An 18,549-nucleotide genomic window follows, 5' to 3' on the forward strand; every position below is an offset into this window, starting at 1 on the left:
AAAGAATCGAAATAAAATCAGACTTCCCATTGAGAATTTTTTAAACACCCACCCACCATGAGGTCTGGAGCCTTGAGTAGCCCATTCACCAAACATCCAATCTCGGGGGAGGGCGGGGCCCAAGAGAAGATTCTACCTGAGCCCCGCCTTCCAAACCCGCCCCCCCGCGTCCCTCCCCCTCATCGCTCTTCCTCCGGTCCAACAGGCGGAGCGAGCGGCGGCCCTTCCTTCAGATGGGAGGGAGGCAGAGAGGCAGGGAGGGAGGAGTCAGGCGCGCGCGCACGCGCAGACCGGGGTGAGCGCGCGCCGTACTAACTGCAGTCGGCGGCCATCTTCTTTTGAGGAGCCGGGTGATTCGCTTCCCCCCGCCTGCCACAGAGGCGCCCGCCCGACCCGCGATCCTTCCGGTCCTTGCGGCCCGGATCCTCGAAAGGAAGTCGGGAAGGGGGCCCTTCGGCCTTGTGAAGGGTGTAGGACTACTGGCCGGCGAGGCTGGCTGGCGTTGGGGCTTCCCAGCCAGGTCAGGTCACCTCCTCCTCCTCCTCGGCTCTTCTTCGCCCCGTCCGGCTGAGGAGGCCGGGCCGAGCTCCGGATGGGCGGCTAAGCGGCCGGGCACCATGTTCAGCTTCGAAGGGGATTTCAAGACCAGGCCCAAGGTCTCCCTAGGAGGAGCCAGCAAGAAGGTAGGCCTCGCAAAAGGGCCGGCGTGACTCAGGCTTCCTCAGGACCGGCTGGTGGGGATGATGGGGGAGGCTCCTCGGAGCCCCTGCGCTGCGCTTCGCCTCTGATTTCCTCTTCTGGCGGACTCGAGCAAGCCTGGGGGAGGCTTGGGGGTCTCTCCAGGCTGGGTCGGGGCTCTCTTGGGAGATGCCGGGCCTGGTGCTTCCTCCCCTCCCCTTCTCTGGTGCACCGGCGGGGAAATTGGGGTGCACTTAAAACCTGGTCAGCCAAGGACTTTGCTCAGGATTCTGGGAGAATGGAGTATTGGGAGATGTTTAGGATTATTATGGAGATGGACATGGGGAATCCTGGTGTAGAAAAAAACATGTTGGTGGGATGTGGGGGGGAGTTGTTAGACAGCTTGACTTTTAAGCATTTGTTTCTAAATGTCTTAGTTTCCTCTCTCAGGTTTGGTGATGCCTGGACTTCAGTTCCCAAAATAGCAATAGCACTTAGACTTATATACTGCTTTACAGTGCTTTACAGCCCTCTCTGAGCGGTTTACAGGGTCAGCCTATTGCCCACAACAATCTGGGTCTTCATTTTACCCACCTCGGAAGGGTGAAAGGCTGAGTCAACCTTGAGCCTGGTGAAATTTGAATTGGTGAACTGCAGTCAGCAGTCAGCACAAGCAGCTTGCAGTACTGCACTCTAACCACTGCACCACCAAGGCTCAATATCAAAACAAACAAAAGTTTTGATGGGATGCCGGTGGGGAAGGTTAGACAGTTTGACTTTTAAGCATTTGGTTCCTAAATGTCTTAGTTTCCTCTCTCAGGTTTGGTGATGCAATCTAACCACCTAGGAACAAAACAAACAAAACATTTTGATGGGATGTGGGGGGGACGGGACAGTAGTTAGACAGGTTGACTTTAAGCATTTGGTTCCTAAATGTCTTAGTTTCCTCTCTCAGGTTTGGTGACCTGTAAGATGCCTGAATTTCAGCTGCCAAAATGTGCTAGTTACTACGCTGGCTGAGGAATTCTGGGAGTTGAAGTGTAGGGATATCAAGTTGGCTGAAGTTGAAAAGCACTGAATATTGGGCAACAAACAAAAGAGGCTATGTAAATTCTGAATTCTAAACATTTTTTAGAAAGAAAAGAGGAGGGGAGAGAGAGAGAGAGGGAGAGATCTATTTCCTCTGTTTTAGTGAGTTTTTTTCTGGCCATTAATATTACTACAGTTGTTAAAGAGGAGGTCTATTACGAGTACCAAGATTGCCTGTCATCTGCATGAGGGTGTGTACGTGTGATTAAATATTAGGATTCAGCTTTGACACAGTTGAAACTTGTTCCAAATCTGGCTTCTGTTTTGAAGGCACATTAGGCCTTATAATGTAAACACCTGTTTTCCAGTCCATGTGGAGAATATTACTTATATGATTGTTATCTATAGGAAAGAATATAGTTTCTCTACAATGCGAATGCAATTTTTCTGTATTGATTTATGTAAACTGATCGTGTCATATGTAGCCATCATCACCTAAAATTGAATAGTCTGCTTTAATGCTTTATGTATAATATGTATACAAATTAAAGATCTATTGAAATTAGGGTACCGTAAATATTACCTTCAGTGCAGTGTTTTGTAATCCCATTTTCATGAACCAGATGCCCATTAGAAATGCATTATGTAATAATTCATCTAAATTATGGATCATCATTTACTACTGACCTCTAATACCTAAAAAGCCTTTCATCCTCATCAAATCAGACAGATACCCTGTTTTCTCCAAAACTAGACATCTCCTGATAATAAGCCCAATTGGGCTTTTGAGTGCATGGCAATAAGGCCAAGCACTTATTTCAGGGTTCAAAAAAATATAAGGTATGGTCTTATTTTCAGAGAAACATGGTATTACACTGCTTTGTGGAATGAGAATAAACCAATATGTAAAAAAAGTGGCAAGTGATATAACATTTTATTCATGTTTGATGGATTTATGTGTTTGTCATCAATTCTAAATACAATCACTAAAAGAAAATGCTGATTTCTCAAAGTGCTCAGGTATAATTAGCATACAAATGGGTCAAGCCAAATACAGTATATGGGTCAAACCAAACAGAAACTATTGAGGTTCTGGCCAGTGGAGTGAGTGAGATGAGGTTGTATTTTATTATTTTGTTTATTTCACTTAAATACTGAATATTCATTGAGGAATGTTGCATTAGAAGATGATGAGGATGTTTTAAAAATGGAAGAAAATAACTGTCTTGCACTATAGGGATATTTTGGTGTGGCTGAGATCAATATCAAGATGCGTGATAATGTGACGTAGAAGCTACTTTTTAAGAGAAGACTTTCTCAACTATTCACTTGGTAGGCAATGTTGCCATGGTATATTAAGAGTGCGGATATGCCAGCATTCTATCATGGTTTGATAGAAAGTGGGTTAAGGCAAGGTTCGACAAACCCAGGCGCCTGGTCGCCAGTGGCGCCTAGAAAATGTTGTCTGGCGCCTAGAAGGGCGCTGCGGTGCCTCTGACCTCTCCGCTCCTGCCCGATGCCGCGGTTTCTGGCGCTCTCCTGCTGGGTCCCAAAGAAGGCAGGCAGGAAGGAGACCTCCATTCTTCGCGCCTTTTTCCCGCCTTCCTTCTTTGGGGCCCAGCAGGAGAGCGCCAGAAACCGCGGCATCGAGCAGGAACCGGGAGGTCGGAGGCACCGGCACGGCAGCGCCCGCCCAGCTGAAGGTTCCCTGTCGTCATCGGCAAGTGTCCTTTGGTTGCCCGGCGGGAGGGCACTGGCGGTGGGAGCGGGGGGGGGGGGCCGCGGCTGCAGCGGCACAGGCAGTCGCGGGGAGATGGCGGGGGGAGGGGGGGCGGCTAAAGCGGCCCCGGGCACCGTTCCCTGTACGCTTTTCCAGGGGCGCGCAGGGAGCCGCGGCCACCCGCCCGCCTACCGGATTTCCCTCCGCGCGGCTGGGGAGGTGGATTCGCCGTCCCCGCCAGCCCGATCTCCCTCCAGTGGCTGGTGACGTAGTTCTACCGCCCTCGCCAGCCTGATCTCCCTCCGTGGGGGGGTGGGGGGCGACGAACCGACGACCGGGGGCTGTCCGTCCGTGTTGGGTGGTGCAGGGCAGGCACAGGCAGCCCCAGGGGAGAACAAGGGAGGGAGAGAAAGGAAAGAGAGAGTAAGGGAGGGAGAGAAAATTGAATGAAGGAGGGAGAGAAAGAAAGAGTAAGAAGCAGAAAGGATAGAGAAAAAGGAAGAGAAAGGGAGGGGGAGAAAGGAAAGAGGGAGGAAGGGGGGGAGAGAAAATTGAATGAAGGAGGGAGAGAAAGAAAGAGTAAGAAGTAGAAAGGATAGAGAAAAAGGAAGAGAAAGGGAGGGAGAGAAAGGAAAGAGAGAGAAAGGGAGAGAAAGGGAGGGAGAGAAAATTGAATGAAGGAGGGAGAGAAAGAAAGAGTAAGAAGTAGAAAGGATAGAGAAAAAGGAAGAGAAAGGGAGGGGGAGAAAGGAAAGAGGGAGGAAGGGGGGGAGAGAAAATTGAATGAAGGAGGGAGAGAAAGAAAGAGTAAGAAGTAGAAAGGATAGAGAAAAAGGAAGAGAAAGGGAGGGGGAGAAAGGAAAGAGAGAGAAAGGGAGGGAGAGAAAATTGAATGAAGGAGGGAGAGAAAGAAAGAGTAAGAAGTAGAAAGGATAGAGAAAAAGGAAGAGAAAGGGAGGGGGAGAAAGGAAAGAGGGAGGAAGGGGGAGAGAAAGAAGATATGAAGGAGGGAGAAAAAGAAAGAGAGATAGGAAGGAAAGAGGGAGAGAAAGGAATGAGAGAGAAAGGGAGGGAGAGAAAGGGAATGAAAGAGGAAGAAGGGGTGAGAGATAGAAAGGATAGACAGAAAGGGAGAGAAAGGAAAGAGAGAAAGGGAGGGAGAGGAAGGAAAGAGATGAGAGAGGAAGGAGGAGACAGAGGGGGTGAAAGCGATGTCAGGTGGAGACTCGGCAAAAAACCAAGTTTGCTTTAAAAAAATTCTGGCTCCTAAATTTTTTGGCTGGCTCCTAGATTCTGAACAACTTTGTCGACCCCTGGGTTAAGGACTAATTCCATTTGGAGCTCAGACAATTGGTTAAAGCAGCGGCCCGCAGCCTTTCTGGTTTGTGGGCTGCGGGTACCAGAGATGGAGGGGAGAGGGAATGGTTTTGTGTGCACCTGTGACACTTGCACAAATGTAGCGTTATGTGCTCACATGCTTGCCCGCCACTTGTGCAGCCCAGTTCCCAACAGGTTGCAGCTTGGGGACTGGGGATCCTTGGGTTAAAGGACTCTCTTTAAAAAATATACGAAAAAGGAACTCCTGCTGCGATATAGTATATTAATAGTTGTGAATAAGGCACTAAAATTGGAAAACTATTTCTCCTAAATAATAATACTTTTTTTCTATTCCAGTTCATTCCTCATTCAATGAGTTTTTTTCAATCTCAAACTAAGGGGTGTGTGGCCCATTTTGGTATGGCAAAATCTCACTTTATACAAAATATAAACTATATGCTGATCATCGAAAAGATTTGATTAGCTATAAATGGACAGCTTGCAGTATGTAGTAGTATTTGCTTTTTTGCTCATAGCGCTGTTATGAATGCCTGGAAGGCCAGGATCTTGACCCTAGAGTGAAATAGGAAAACTTGACTACGTGCTTTCAGTTGACTCCTTGACAACATGCTTTCATGTTTCATGTGGCTGTATGTGAACAAAAAGACATCTTGAGATTGAACTTAATGCTGAACGATTTCATGGACAAGTCATGCGTATTTCTTGACAATTTGCCATTACCATCTTTTATGGTGTTTTCCCAATCTAACTTGTACTTAGTGGCAAGTTTTTTTGAAGGAAAAAAGCTTACAATACTGGAGCAGCTCTTTCCAAGAGAGAAATAAAGATTTCCATTTCACCACATTCTCAGGGGTTTATCAGTGTCTGGTTAACATCAAAAATGCATATAACTGCTTTGAAGCCGTCTAAACAAATTCTATTGAGTGTCCCTTGTTGATAAAATACTGTTTCTACTCAGTCTTATCAGTAGTGATATGATTATGTGACCAAATAATATTTCAGTAGTGCAGCCAATGCTTCCCTCCCTTTCTTTAAAAATGTCAATAGTATTTTGAATATGTCTTAACATTGTAACATCCCAAACACATTTGCTCTAGATGTTTAAACCATGCAATATTTTCTCCTCTTTCTCCTGTAATGAAAATGTAGGAAGGGTGTAAAATTCAGCAGAGAACTCTGGTTGAATTCAGAATTGTATTGAACAGAACCCCACAAACGTTGGCAGTCCATGTGTGTAGCAGGGAAATGATAATTTTATGCTGATCTTTTTCTCTGAAAGAAATTCTCATAAGCACCTACATACATTTCAGGAATAATTTTTTTTGCTTTATTGAAGAGGACTCGGTGAACCTAGTTCTGGGGAGAGCAAGCATTTCTATTCTCAGAAGATGCATTCTAAAGTCAATGCAATAGATTAGGGGTCCCTAATCCCTGGGCTATGGACCATTACTTGGGCCATGACCTCTGGAAACTGGGCTGCAGGAGAGATGCACGAGTGAAGTTCCACTCATGAGCATAGGGTGCTTGTGTTTGCGTGTGAAGCTGCATTCCTTGCACAAATTGAGCTTCACGGCCAAACAAAACACTCTGCCTGTGTGAGTGAAGCTTTGCACTCGAATGCAAGTGCCTCCTGCTTACGTGCAACACCCCATGGAGCACAATTGCAACTGTGCACATGCATGTATGTGCATTTGCCAGTCATTTGGACTGGACTGCCAAGCTAGAAAAATTGGAGACCACTGCAATAAATGGTTAATATAGTTGCAAAAAATGTGTGGTATTATGTTATATGCAATATAAGTTTTCACTCAACTGAAATTATTGGTACAATTGGTTCTGCAAAAACAGTAATGATTGTAATCCTTTCTGTAGGTTGGGAAAATATACATATACAGACATATAGCTTGTAAAAAGATGTTTATATAAAAATTCAGTATATTAGTTCAGATAAACATATATGTTATCTTCTAGGAAGAAAAGGCTTCTCTTTTGCATCGTACACAGGAGGAGAGACGAAAACGAGAGGTATGTAAATAAAGTACAATAAAAAGAAGCTTCTAGATAAAAATTAAAGGGATATACCTTGTTAAAATTATGGTAACATTAGAAAGTCATTTTAATTGTTTCATAGGTTTAGAAGTGTAAACCACCCAAAGTCACTTCATTGAATTGAGCAGTTACAGAAATAGAACAAATTGATAAAAATAAACACCTCTTTAAATGGTGCAAAGTTTATAAAGTAAAATGAAATGTCAGTCTAGTGAGAAAGAAAACACAAATTAACATAAGAATATTGCAGAAGTGACTCAAATATGAAATGATATGTACAGGTGGTCCTCAACTTATAACCATTCATTTAGTGATTGTTTGAAGTTACAACAGTATTGAAAAAAAGTGACATGACCATTTTTCACACTTATGACCATTATAGCAACTGGCATGAATTAATTATAGTGTACTGTCCTGAATCACATGATCGCCCTTTCTACCTTCCCTAGCTGGCTTTCAACAGCAAAGTCTATGCTGGAAACAAAATTCACTTAACAATCCTATTTATTTAACAACTGCAGTGATTCATTTAACAATTGTGGCAAGAAAGTTCATAAAATTGTACAAAATTAACTGCATTACTTAGGAACAGAAATTTTGGGCTCAATTGTGGTCATAAGTAGAGAGCTACTTATATTAGGGTCTTGAATTAATAAATAATAAACATATACAGCACAACACACTGTACATGTATTGTGTTTCATCTAAAGATAAATGAAAAAATCAGTTGTTTTTGAAGTTGATTTCCCCCCGTTTTAATAACAGTTCAAATTAGTAGTGCATAGTTACTGTAGTCTGTCTTGTCTCACATATTCCTCATCTGATGTTAATAGTGTAATAAATAATAGATTAAATCAAGATGATAAATGAATATTTTTCTTATAGAATAGAGGACTGAGATCCTTACTGAGATTTCAATTTTTCCCATGTTGGCATCCTCTAGTATTAAAAATAGCGGTGTTCCAACACATTTAACTATGTGACTATGTGGCATTCTAATTTAATGTGAATAATTTAATATTCATACATACTAGTTATTTATTGAATTTAATATTCTGCCTTTATTAGTTTTATAAATAACACAATACGGTGAACATATCTAATACTCCTTCCTCCTGTTTTCTTCACAAGAGCAACCCTGTGAGAGGTGGATTAGGTCTGAGAAAGAAGGACTGGCCCAAAGTCACCCAGCCAGCTTTCATGGCTAAGGTGGAACTATAACTCAGATGCCTCCCACTTTCCAGCCTGGTTGATTAGTTAACAACTATCAATCTCAGCTGATATCAGAGTAAATATCTAAAAAGTATCCTGCTCTGATTGGAAGAGGATAATTTGTGAACCAACTTCATTAAGCAGTATAAAAATACTGTGAGTCAATACTGTGTTTCATGAGAGACTTCTCTTTATACTAATAGAAAATCAACTAAGGATGTTTTGAGTGTTGGTTCCGATAGTGAGCACTCAGTTGTTGCCATTTTGAATTGTTGAATTACAGTGCATCATATTTTATTGACTTGACTTATCCCCTTAGGAAGAAAGGAAACGGCTGAAAAATGCAGTCATTATACAGTCCTTTGTTCGGGGATACAGGGACAGAAAACACCAAGTAAGCCTTTTTCATGATTAATTTCTTTGAATATTTTTGATATTGTGCAGTAGATTATATTATAATAAATTAAGTTAAATAGTTCTCACAATTGTTATTCTACCATTCTACCTGTTAACACTGGAGGTTTTTTCCCCCAGATTACGCAGTCAGTCTTTATGCAGTTCAGAATTAAATTACACTCTGTTTACATAATTTTAATATTTAATATAATTATATGATATAATTTATTATATTAATAAATTAGGAGAGAGTGAATGAGCACAGTAGTTCTTGTCTAATTTCCATTACTATTTTTCAAGAAACAAGACGGTCTTTTTCATCTTTGAGCTTCTGTACAGGATGTGGAATCTAGACTTATGCATTATAGATAGCAGTTAAGTTTTGGAAATACTTGTAGATGACATTGGTACACAAAAAAAAATTATCCTGTTCTGTTGTGACAAATATATGTGCCCCAGGATAATGTTGCAGGATCCAATCTGGGTTGGTCACCAGGACCAGAGGTTTTGTTTCCTGAGTTGTTTTCAGGCTCATGCTGGGGATGTCAACTTCGTGCTCTGCCAGAAGGTGTACCACATTTTAGTAGAGCACAAGTCTGACATGCTGCAATAAATAGTTTTAACAGAACATCTCTCTGCTACATTCTGGAATCAGAATGTGTCTACCAGAATGGAAGACATCCTGGTAGAGAGAAGTTCCCTGACGATGGCTCCAGCACAGGTCCAAAAACTAAGAAGGCTAAACCTTTAGTGCTAGGGACCGACCTAGATTGGATCCCGCAACATTTCTGTTTTGTCTTGGTCTGCTATGATGGATATATGTAAAGATTGTTCAGTCGTAAAAGAATAAGAGAATTGGAAGATACCTTGGAGTCTTCCAATCCAAGCAGGAGGCCCTGTATGTTTTCAGATAAATGATTGTTCAGTTTCTCTTTAAAAGCCTCCAGTGATGGAGCTCCAACAACTTCTACTGGCAAATTTTTAAGATTAATTGTTCTCACTGTCAGGAAATTCCTCAGTTTTAGATAGCTTCTCTTCTTGGTTAGTTTCCAATCATTGCTTCTTGTTTGAAAATAGTTTGACACCACCACCCCCTTCTGTGGGGAAGCTCTCAAATTTATTTATTTATTTATTTATTCATTCATTCATTCATTCATTCGATTTTTATGCCGTGCTTCTCCTTAGACTCAGGGTGGCTTACAACATGTTAGCAATAGCACTTTTTTAACAGAGCTAGGCTATTGTCCCCACAATCTGGGTCCTCATATTACCCACCTTGGAAGGATGGAAGGCTGAGTCAACCTTGAGCCGGTGATGAGATTGGAACACTGCTGCCATGTTACCTCTAATACTATTTTGTTTACTAGATTAGACATATCCAATTCCTGCAGCCATTCTTCATGAGTTTTAGCCTCTTGTCCCCAAACATCTTTGTTCTGTTCTCTGTACTATTTCCCGTGTCTCCACATAAATGTTGTGATAACCAAAACTAGATGCAGTATTCCAATTGGGGTCTTATCAAGGTATGAAGTGGTTTTAGTTCTATCCCACTGTTAATGCAGCTTGTGGTTGCATTGGCCTTTTTGGCAGCTGCAGCATACTGCTGGCTCATATTTAAGTGATTGTCAACTTGGACTCCAAGATCTCTATACTTGCACAATATTTTTCTTGTATTGCTTTATATCTTTATAAGAGCTCTGGTGGTGCATTGGTTAGAATGCAATACTGCCGGCTATTTCTTCTGTCTGCTGGCTGCCTGCAGTTGAGCAGTTCAGGTCTCACCAGGCTCAAGGTTGACTGAGCTTTCTATCCTTCCGAGGTTGGTAAAATGAGGACCCAGATTGTTGGGGGCAATATGCTAACTCTGTAAACTGCTTAGAGACAGATATAAAACAATATATAAGTCTAAGTGGTGTTGCTATTGTGCAGGAAGATTTGGAGTCTGTCTTTTTAGTTTTTATGACTATCCGAAGCAGAAAACCTTTGAATTCTTATGGACCTAAAAATTAGTGGACCTAAAATGCTGAGCAGCTGGATCTTCATTATTGTAAAAGTCAAGAATCATATTATAATATCACATAATGATTTCCTAGAGAACCTTTGTTCATAGAGAAAACAATACTTGATGGACTTTTGCAAAATGAATATTTTTTTTGTTAATCTCAGTATGGTAAAATGAGAAAGCAAGTTCCTATCACAATAATTTTCCACAAATTGATTTTATTGTAAGTTCTTTTTGACATATGAGTATTTTCTTTAATACATAGTCAGCTTTTATGCTTGTGTATGGGATTTGGATGAATTGTGTCCATTCTAGGATTGATTAAAGGACAATAGTGCTACCCAGCCATTGCAGATTATATATGTTTGATGCCATTATCCAAATATCCCCAAATTTTTATTGATATTCATAGCATTGAAGCCAAGGTACAAAAAATAAATAATATGGAAGTTGACATTCTTATATTCATAAGAATTTAATCATTTGTAAATGAAGTTTGCAGTTGTTGAAATGTTGCCTGTAATGACTAAAAGATTACATTAGCTTTACTTTTATTTTTCAATTTTAAGTATGCTCTTCAGAGGAGTGAATTTGATCGCTATGCTAATTTAACACAATCTGGAGGAAGTTGCTCCTCTGCCATTGGAGCAAACCTGACTCTCTTAGTTCGCCAGCTTCTGTTTTTCTATAGATGTAATGAAGACTCCAAACGTTTGGTAAGTAGTTCATTTTGTTTTCAGGTTTTTGGGGATGTAATCTCATTTTTAATTATTTTAGGTGTCCAGTAAAACATAAATAACTTCTTGTCTGTTTGACTAAGAAAAGAGTTAGACTTTGGGAAGGCAATTTTTCTGTTGCTGAGAGCTTGGCATAATGATTAGAGAAATAAGAAACTGAGGGACACAGAGAGTGTGGAGGGGTATGCCTCACTATTGGCAGAGTTGGTCCCCCCCACCCTTTTTTGAGCTTAGATTAGGAAAGTGATCCTGTTTTAAAGTTTTTGTGCTCCTGATTTGGAGCGATTAAAGTTTGAGAAAATTAAAACCCAGGTCTAGATTTGCACAAACACCTTTACATCTTGTACAAATAAGCTTTTCCTCATCCCCACACCTATACTTTCTTGTTTTGTATATAAAATCATCATTATCCCTTTTGTGGATAGAGATTGGGCTTCCTCTATTTGTTTGGTTTTATTTTTGCTTTAAAAAATAGTGTACCATGATAATTTTAAAACACTTGACATTTCATCTTAGATGAAATTGATTTTCTAATCCAGTTATTCAGATGTAGGTTTGGTTTTGGCTTGTTAGATATTATTTGTTCGGAAAAAGATGGGACACCACCTTTTCATTTTCCTGGATTTCTCAGTAGCATTAGATAAAATATGCTTTGATATTCTCCTGGAGTGATTGCCCCAGCTATCTATGGATTTTATTTTTTTTTTAAATTGATTGGTCATCTCCAGAAGGTGGCACTTAAAGATTTATGCTGACTCATGATGTTTATGCTGTGAAGTTTCCCAAGATTCTCTTGTTCTTCTTGTGCCAGTGATAATGAACCTTTTGGTTCATTTGGGGCCTGACTTGTTAAAAATCCAGAAAACGCCTAACTTGTCTCTACTGGCATGACACGCACTGCCCTCTCCTTCCCTTGCCATGACGAAAGAGGTCTTTCTGGACCTCCTCCTTGGGAGTCACACCAGAAGGGCCTGCTCTTGCAGAGTTTCTGGAGCCTCAGAAAATACTACGAGAATGCATACAGGATTTTCGGGTGCTTCAGAAAGCTCTGCACAAGCTCCATATAGGTAACAATTCATTTAGTGACCATTTGAAGTTACAGTGCACTGAAAAAAAGGGAGTTATAATGGTTTTCTCACACTTATGCCATTGCAGCATTCCTGTGTTCATGTAATCAAATTTTTAGATTTGCAACTGGAATGTATTTATGATGGTGTCAGTCCTGGAGTCATGTGATAATCTTTTGTGACTTTCAGACAAGCAAGGCCAATGGGGAAACGAAATTTACTTAACCATGTAACTGATTAATTGCAGTGATTTAGTTAAAAACCATGGCGAGAATGATGATAAAACGGGGAGAAACTCAATAACTGTATTGCTCAGCAATAAAAATTTGGGACTAAATTGTCATAAGTTGAGACTATCTGTACTTAATAATGAGAAACAATATGTGCAATAGCAAAGGATTTTGGATTTTCAAAATTGCCTATAATTACCCCTACCATGCCTGTGCTAATAAAACATCTGTCATTATCCAGTTTTTCATTATTTCTATTAAATATAAAAAAGTTTGTTTACTAGTTTTGTTCTGACCAAGTAGAAGTAGCTTAGAATTTAGGGAAACAAGTTCATGTAATGTCCATGCTTTTAATATATAATTTTATTAATTGCAGTTAGAATTTTATAAGTCTAAATTACATGTTAAAGTACATGGTGGGTAAATTATTTATCTTTGTATTTTTAACACACTGAAATTTAGAGTAAGAATGGAAGATTAGAAGATTTCAACCACATTGTGATTAAAATTTTGTCCTTGTTTTATTTTCTTTTGCATGATGCAAAAATAGCAATGTTGCAAGGTTTTTAAAAAGAAACATTTTGAATTTTTAGAGCTGTGGATTTTTTCCTTTCCAGATATGGATATGCCAAAATTTGATTAAACAAAATTCTCAATTTGTGAAGCAGCTTGATGGTCCTGACAGATTTACATGCTTATATCAGATAAAAAGGTTGTTGGGCCTCTGTTGCAGGTAAACAAAGAAATGAAGATAGCTTACTGTAAATTTATATATGTTCCACGAATTTGGTTTATAATATGACACATGTGGCTAATTTGATATGTCATAGGTGTATCATAGAATGGCTTATGTTTTAGGATTCCCTATTCTTTAGATAATTTATGGTGCTAATTTATTACTAGCATGAAGGAAATTCTTACAATTCACTATTGTCCAGCTGTGCTGTAGAAATTAGTTTTCATTGATTTCATTTCACGTTTCCTTCAGAAATTGGATATGAAAATGCATTTTATGATATATAAGAATTACTATAAAGGAAACAATGCTGCAATTTGTAAAATAGCTTTCCTGTTACAGATTGCTACAAACCTGCAATGATGACAGTCTGAATGTTGCACTTCCTATGAGGATGCTTGAAGTATTTTCATCTGAGAATACCTATTTGCCTGTTTTACAAGATGCTAACAATGTTGCATCAATAATTGAACAAATCTTGCACTACGTGATTCAAAATGGTATGTATAGTGATTAGCTTTTAGATCTATATTGAATGTTGAACTATATATTCATTGGAGGTACTTCGTAATAATTGCGACTAGTATATAGCAATTAAATGAATCACATTCTGTCATTTCATGCACTATTTCTAAATTAAGTACTGCATGTTTTAATAATCATTGTATAATGAAATATTCTGAACTTCCTGGTCTTTTATAACTAGCTTTCATTTTTAAAAACTCTTAATTTTTTTAAAAAAAATAAATTTTCACTATGATTGGTGCTACATTCTTAATTATACTCTATATCTAGTGAGTATGGCTCAATTAACTGTCAAATAAGGCTTATAAACTCTCTGGCTATTATTTTGCTCTGATCTTGAGCCGTGAATCCTACCTTATTACTGTATTTTTTGGAATATAAGATGCATCTTTCTCCCCTAAAAGAGGCGGAAAATTTGGGTGTGTCTTATACTCCTAATGTAACTTTTATTATTACAGTGGTACCTTAAGATACGAACCCCTCGTCTTACGAACAACTCGTGATACGAACCCGGGGTTCAGCAAAATTTTGCCTCTTCTTACGAACTTTTTTCGAGTTACGAACCTGGGTTCGGAGACTGCTGGGAAGCCGCGCGGCTGTTTTAAAAGGTGGCAGCGGGGCTTCCCAGAAGCCTCCCGAACGCCGGTTCGTAACTCGAACAAAGTTCGTAAGAAGAGGCAAAATTTTGCTGAACCCTGGGTTCGGTTCGGGAGGTTGCTGGGAAGCCCCCCAGGCCGGCTGCGACCTTTTAAAACACCCGCACCGCTTCGCAGCTGTCTCCCGGAGCCGAACGCGGAAGTTCGGCTTTGCTGTTCAGCTTCAGGAGACAGATGGGAAGCGGCGCGGGTGTTTTAAAAGGTCGCAGCCGGCCTGGGGGGCTTGCCAGCACCCCTTCGCACCTGGGTTCGGGGGGGTGCTGGCAAGCCCCCCAGGCCGGCTTTGACCTTTTAAAACACCCGCGCCGCTTCCCATGTGTCTCCTGGAGCCGAACGCTAAGAAAGCCCCGCCGGAGCGAGCAAGCGAGAGAGAGGGAGCTCGGAAACGACAGCTTTCACCCTCCCCCGGGAAGGCGAGGTTTGAAGGCGTGGAGGAGACGAGCTCCGGTTCTCGTTGGAGAGACCTCTTGTCAAAGTCTCTGGCTTTCGGACGCGTTGGGCGTTTGTTTGCATCACGTGATTGACCGGGTGAAACAAAAGATCTAAAAATCCCTTGTCTCCCTAACCCGGATTGAATATCGGTACCCCAGGCCGGCTGCGACCTTTTAAAACAGCCGGAAAGCCGTTTTTTTTTTGGGGGGGGGGGTTGGTTGCACGGATTAATTGACTTTACATTGTTTCCTATGGGAAACAATGTTTCGTCTTACGAACCTTTCGTCTTACAAACCTCCTCCTTGCACCAATTAAGTTCGTATCATGAGGTATTACTATATTATTTTTTTTAGCTTTTTTTCAGCCCTAACGCGTGTGACACTATCTTTGCTTTGCTAGCTAAGCGATCTTCCCTTTGCCTGCTTTTTTCACAGCTGCTCCCTCCAACAATCAGCTGGGCTTCTGGGCTTTAGAAGTCTTTTTTCAGTCCTAACGTCAGTGAAGAGATCTTCCCTGAGTTGCTAGCAAGCGATTTCCCCTTTGGCTGCTTTTCTCATTGTTTCTCTCTCTGAAGAGAGAGAGAGAGAGAGAAATGAAGTGTTTTAGAAACTGTTTTTTATCCCCAACCCGGGGATAAAAAGCTAGCACGCATGCTCAAAATATGCTGAACTAATGTACTGAAGCTGACCGGACTAAGGACTAGGCAGATTATTTTTTTCCCATTTTCCTCCCCCAAAACTAAGGTGCGTCTTATACTCCAAAAATATGGTAATTGCTTTACTGTGCTTACTGCAATAGTAATGCTGCAAATACTGCAGTTACCCCATTGAAATGTATTGAATGGCTTAACATTACTTTAAAATAAATCGGCAGAAATGTTTTGATACTGCCTTTATTAAGTTGTCCTTTTCTTTTAGGATACTACAGATCTCTTTATCTCCTAATAAATAACAAGCTTCCATCAAGTATTGAGTATTCTGATGTCTCTCGGGTTCCTATTGCAAAAATATTTTTAGAGAATGTTCTGAAGCCATTGCACTTTAATTATAGTTCCTGTCCTGAAGTTGCTAGGTGAGGATTTTATGTTATGGGAGCAAACTAGTTTAATATTTCTGCATATTGTCATAATACAAGAAAAGCAATGATACTTCAATGGAGCAAGCATAGGAAGTCTTGTGGAATAAGTAGTTCAGATTTTTTGAATAAGATTTTGATTTTATTGCTTGGTTGTGGATTCATTAAAGCAGATATTCAGAATACTTTGGAGGCATAACATAGTACAGTGTATAGAATTAATTTAAAAACTGTCCACTGTTAATACTAAAACACATGCCGAGAGCTGTAAATTCATTATATTGCAAATAACCCGAAAGGTTGCTAAATTTTAATGGCAATTGTTTTAAGAGGATATGAGTCTAGTGCTGGAATAAATAACTTGGGACATATATTGTACTTGATTAAGTATTCTTAAATCTTTTTGTTTTATTTTATTTTGCATTTGTTAATATTCCTTATCTTTTTTGTTTCTTTTATAATAGTTATGGCATGTAGATAGATTTAAAACTGCCCAGAGCTGTTGGGAGCTTAGGCAGAATGAAAGTTTAATTAAATCATTTTTAGTAGTATTTCTTTATCCTTGTTTTTATTTTATACTGATTATGGTCTTTGGATCATTAATGCAGCCAGTCCTCAATTTACAACTGCAATTGAGTCCAAATAATCTGTTTCCCCATTGATTTTGTTTGTCAGAAGGTCTCAAAATGACTTTGGGACACTGCAACCATCATAAATAGGAGTCAGTCTTCAAGCATCTGAGCTTTGACCTTATGACCATGGAAATGCTGTAATGGTCGCAAGTGTGAAAAACAGGCATAACTTAGTGCCATTATAATTTTGAAATGTCATTAAATAAATGGTTGTAAGCTGAGGATTACCCGAATAAAATTGATCATAAAGCCAGCTGACGTTTCATAAATTATTAGAGACTTAGCCTTGTGCCTAGGACTGTGTGTTCAGAGACTGTTGTCATCTGCAATAGTATTTTCATTTTTCATGTTTTTTATTTAGAAAGTAGTTTTAAAATACTTTAGAAAGTATTACCGACTGAAAGAGTAGTGAATGCTTTGAGAAACTTCCAGCAGAGATAGTGGGTCCGTCTTCAGTTTAAACATGCTTGAGATGAATACATGTCCATCATCTGAAAAAATAAAAAAAAACCCAAAAAAACCCTACAATTAATTAATTAAACAAACAAACAAACAAACAAACAAACCAATCAATGGAAAACAAAAAATCTCAAAGAGCAGGCTCTAAAATACCATTAGGTCTTTTTCTGCCATTAGTTTATTATGTTTCTGTTTTATTTTTAATTTTGTTCACCACCCAGAGTCACTCGTTGAAATGGGTTGGTGACATTGAGTGATTGATTGAATGAAGGTAGGAGTGGTTTAAAGCTGCCCAAAAGTATTGAGTGCTGAGCAGCTTGCAATTAAAAATATTAATTAATTATTATTATTATTAAATACATATTATTTCTCTCCTGCAGGCAACAGGTGTTTGCTGCTTTTACAGAAGAGTTCCTGGCAGCACCTTTTACAGACCAGATATTCCATTTCATCATTCCAGCACTTGTGGATGGAGAAACCGGTTTTCCCTACGAAATCTTTCTGAATGCACTATTATTCACAGAAAGTGGTCATTTGAGGGAAAGAGAGAGAGCTCCTTGGCTTTTTTATTTTGTTCTAATAGCTGGAGAAACTTACTTAGGTATGTAAAACATAGTCTTAATCCATTTCAAGTAGATTCTCTAAAGCTAAACTTCCCAAATTTAGTTAATTTTAAGACAGCCATGAATTCTGAGAGTTTGAAGTCAGCACATCTTAAAGTTGCCAAAATTGGGAAACCTGGTTTGTAACAAGCAGTCATTCGAAATGGCACTCCACTTACCACCCCGTAATTCTTACAAGCCACAATGCCATTGCAGCTGTTAGAAGAAACGAGAACTTTCCTGGAATTTTCCTGCAGTGTTCTGACCATGTACATGCTGAGATGATGAGACTATGCTTATTTTTAAGTGATTTTCTTCAGTATTTGTGTATTCTTCAGAATGGGCTTAATTATGTTTTTCTTCTTAGGTTCTCTTTCAGAAGAAGGGTTGCTTGTGTATTTGCGGGTGCTCCAGTCATTTCTTTCTCGGTTACCTGTCTCAACGTCAGGTACAGATTGTCAGGACTCAGCAAGTGACTCTGAAGACGAAGAAATTAGTAAGATGTCATCCATGCCCGTAAGCTCCTTATTTCCTGTTTTAGATAATATAAAAATCTCTGTAGGCCTCTTTCTTCCCAAAACAATGCATAGAAGAAGTGAGAGATAAATTAATAATGATAAAAAGATTATGGTGTCAGGATAGATTCCTCAGAAATGCTTTGTTAAGTCACCGTGTCGATGTAAAATAAAGCCTTTGATATCCATCAAAGGCTTTATTTGGAAGAATATTGCCCAGTATTTGCTTGAATGCTAAAATAGTAACTACAAGAGTAGACATAGGTACACACTAGTTTCATGGGTCTTTATACTGATGCTTCAGAAAGATTCTAGTATAAAGGCAGGAATGTACTGTATAGATGAAGGAAATTTAGGGCCTTAAGTTTAAAGGCCCTTTGAAGTTATAGGTCTTTACTTTCAGTTAATTCCAGCTACATTCTCTGCAGTATTTTCAGAAGTAGCTCTTCATTTGATACCA

At 39.8% G+C, this 18,549-nt stretch overlaps 1 protein-coding gene across 2 annotated transcripts in view; it reads left to right on the plus strand.

The window, feature by feature from the left end:
- The first annotated feature begins 231 nt into the window (after positions 1 to 231).
- The window catches only part of UBE3C (ubiquitin protein ligase E3C), a 69,489-nt gene continuing 51,171 nt past the window's right edge, over positions 232 to 18,549 (plus strand). Inside the window, exons 1-9 of one of the 2 annotated variants that reach the window (XM_070726449.1) lie at positions 232 to 683; positions 6,737 to 6,790; positions 8,350 to 8,420; positions 10,994 to 11,140; positions 13,076 to 13,191; positions 13,537 to 13,694; positions 15,725 to 15,878; positions 17,353 to 17,573; positions 17,942 to 18,090. In XM_070726449.1, the coding sequence (XP_070582550.1) occupies positions 13,583 to 13,694; positions 15,725 to 15,878; positions 17,353 to 17,573; positions 17,942 to 18,090 (636 nt within the window). In that variant the 5' untranslated portion in view covers positions 232 to 683; positions 6,737 to 6,790; positions 8,350 to 8,420; ... (1 more) ...; positions 13,076 to 13,191; positions 13,537 to 13,582. Of the gene's footprint in view, positions 684 to 6,736; positions 6,791 to 8,345; positions 8,421 to 10,993; positions 11,141 to 13,075; positions 13,192 to 13,536; positions 13,695 to 15,724; positions 15,879 to 17,352; positions 17,574 to 17,941; positions 18,091 to 18,549 lie in introns of both variants that reach the window. The other variant, XM_070726448.1, reaches the window with a different exon arrangement.

Source organism: Erythrolamprus reginae, chromosome Z, assembly GCF_031021105.1.
Source record: "Erythrolamprus reginae isolate rEryReg1 chromosome Z, rEryReg1.hap1, whole genome shotgun sequence".
Taxonomy (NCBI): Eukaryota; Metazoa; Chordata; class Lepidosauria; order Squamata; family Dipsadidae; genus Erythrolamprus; species Erythrolamprus reginae.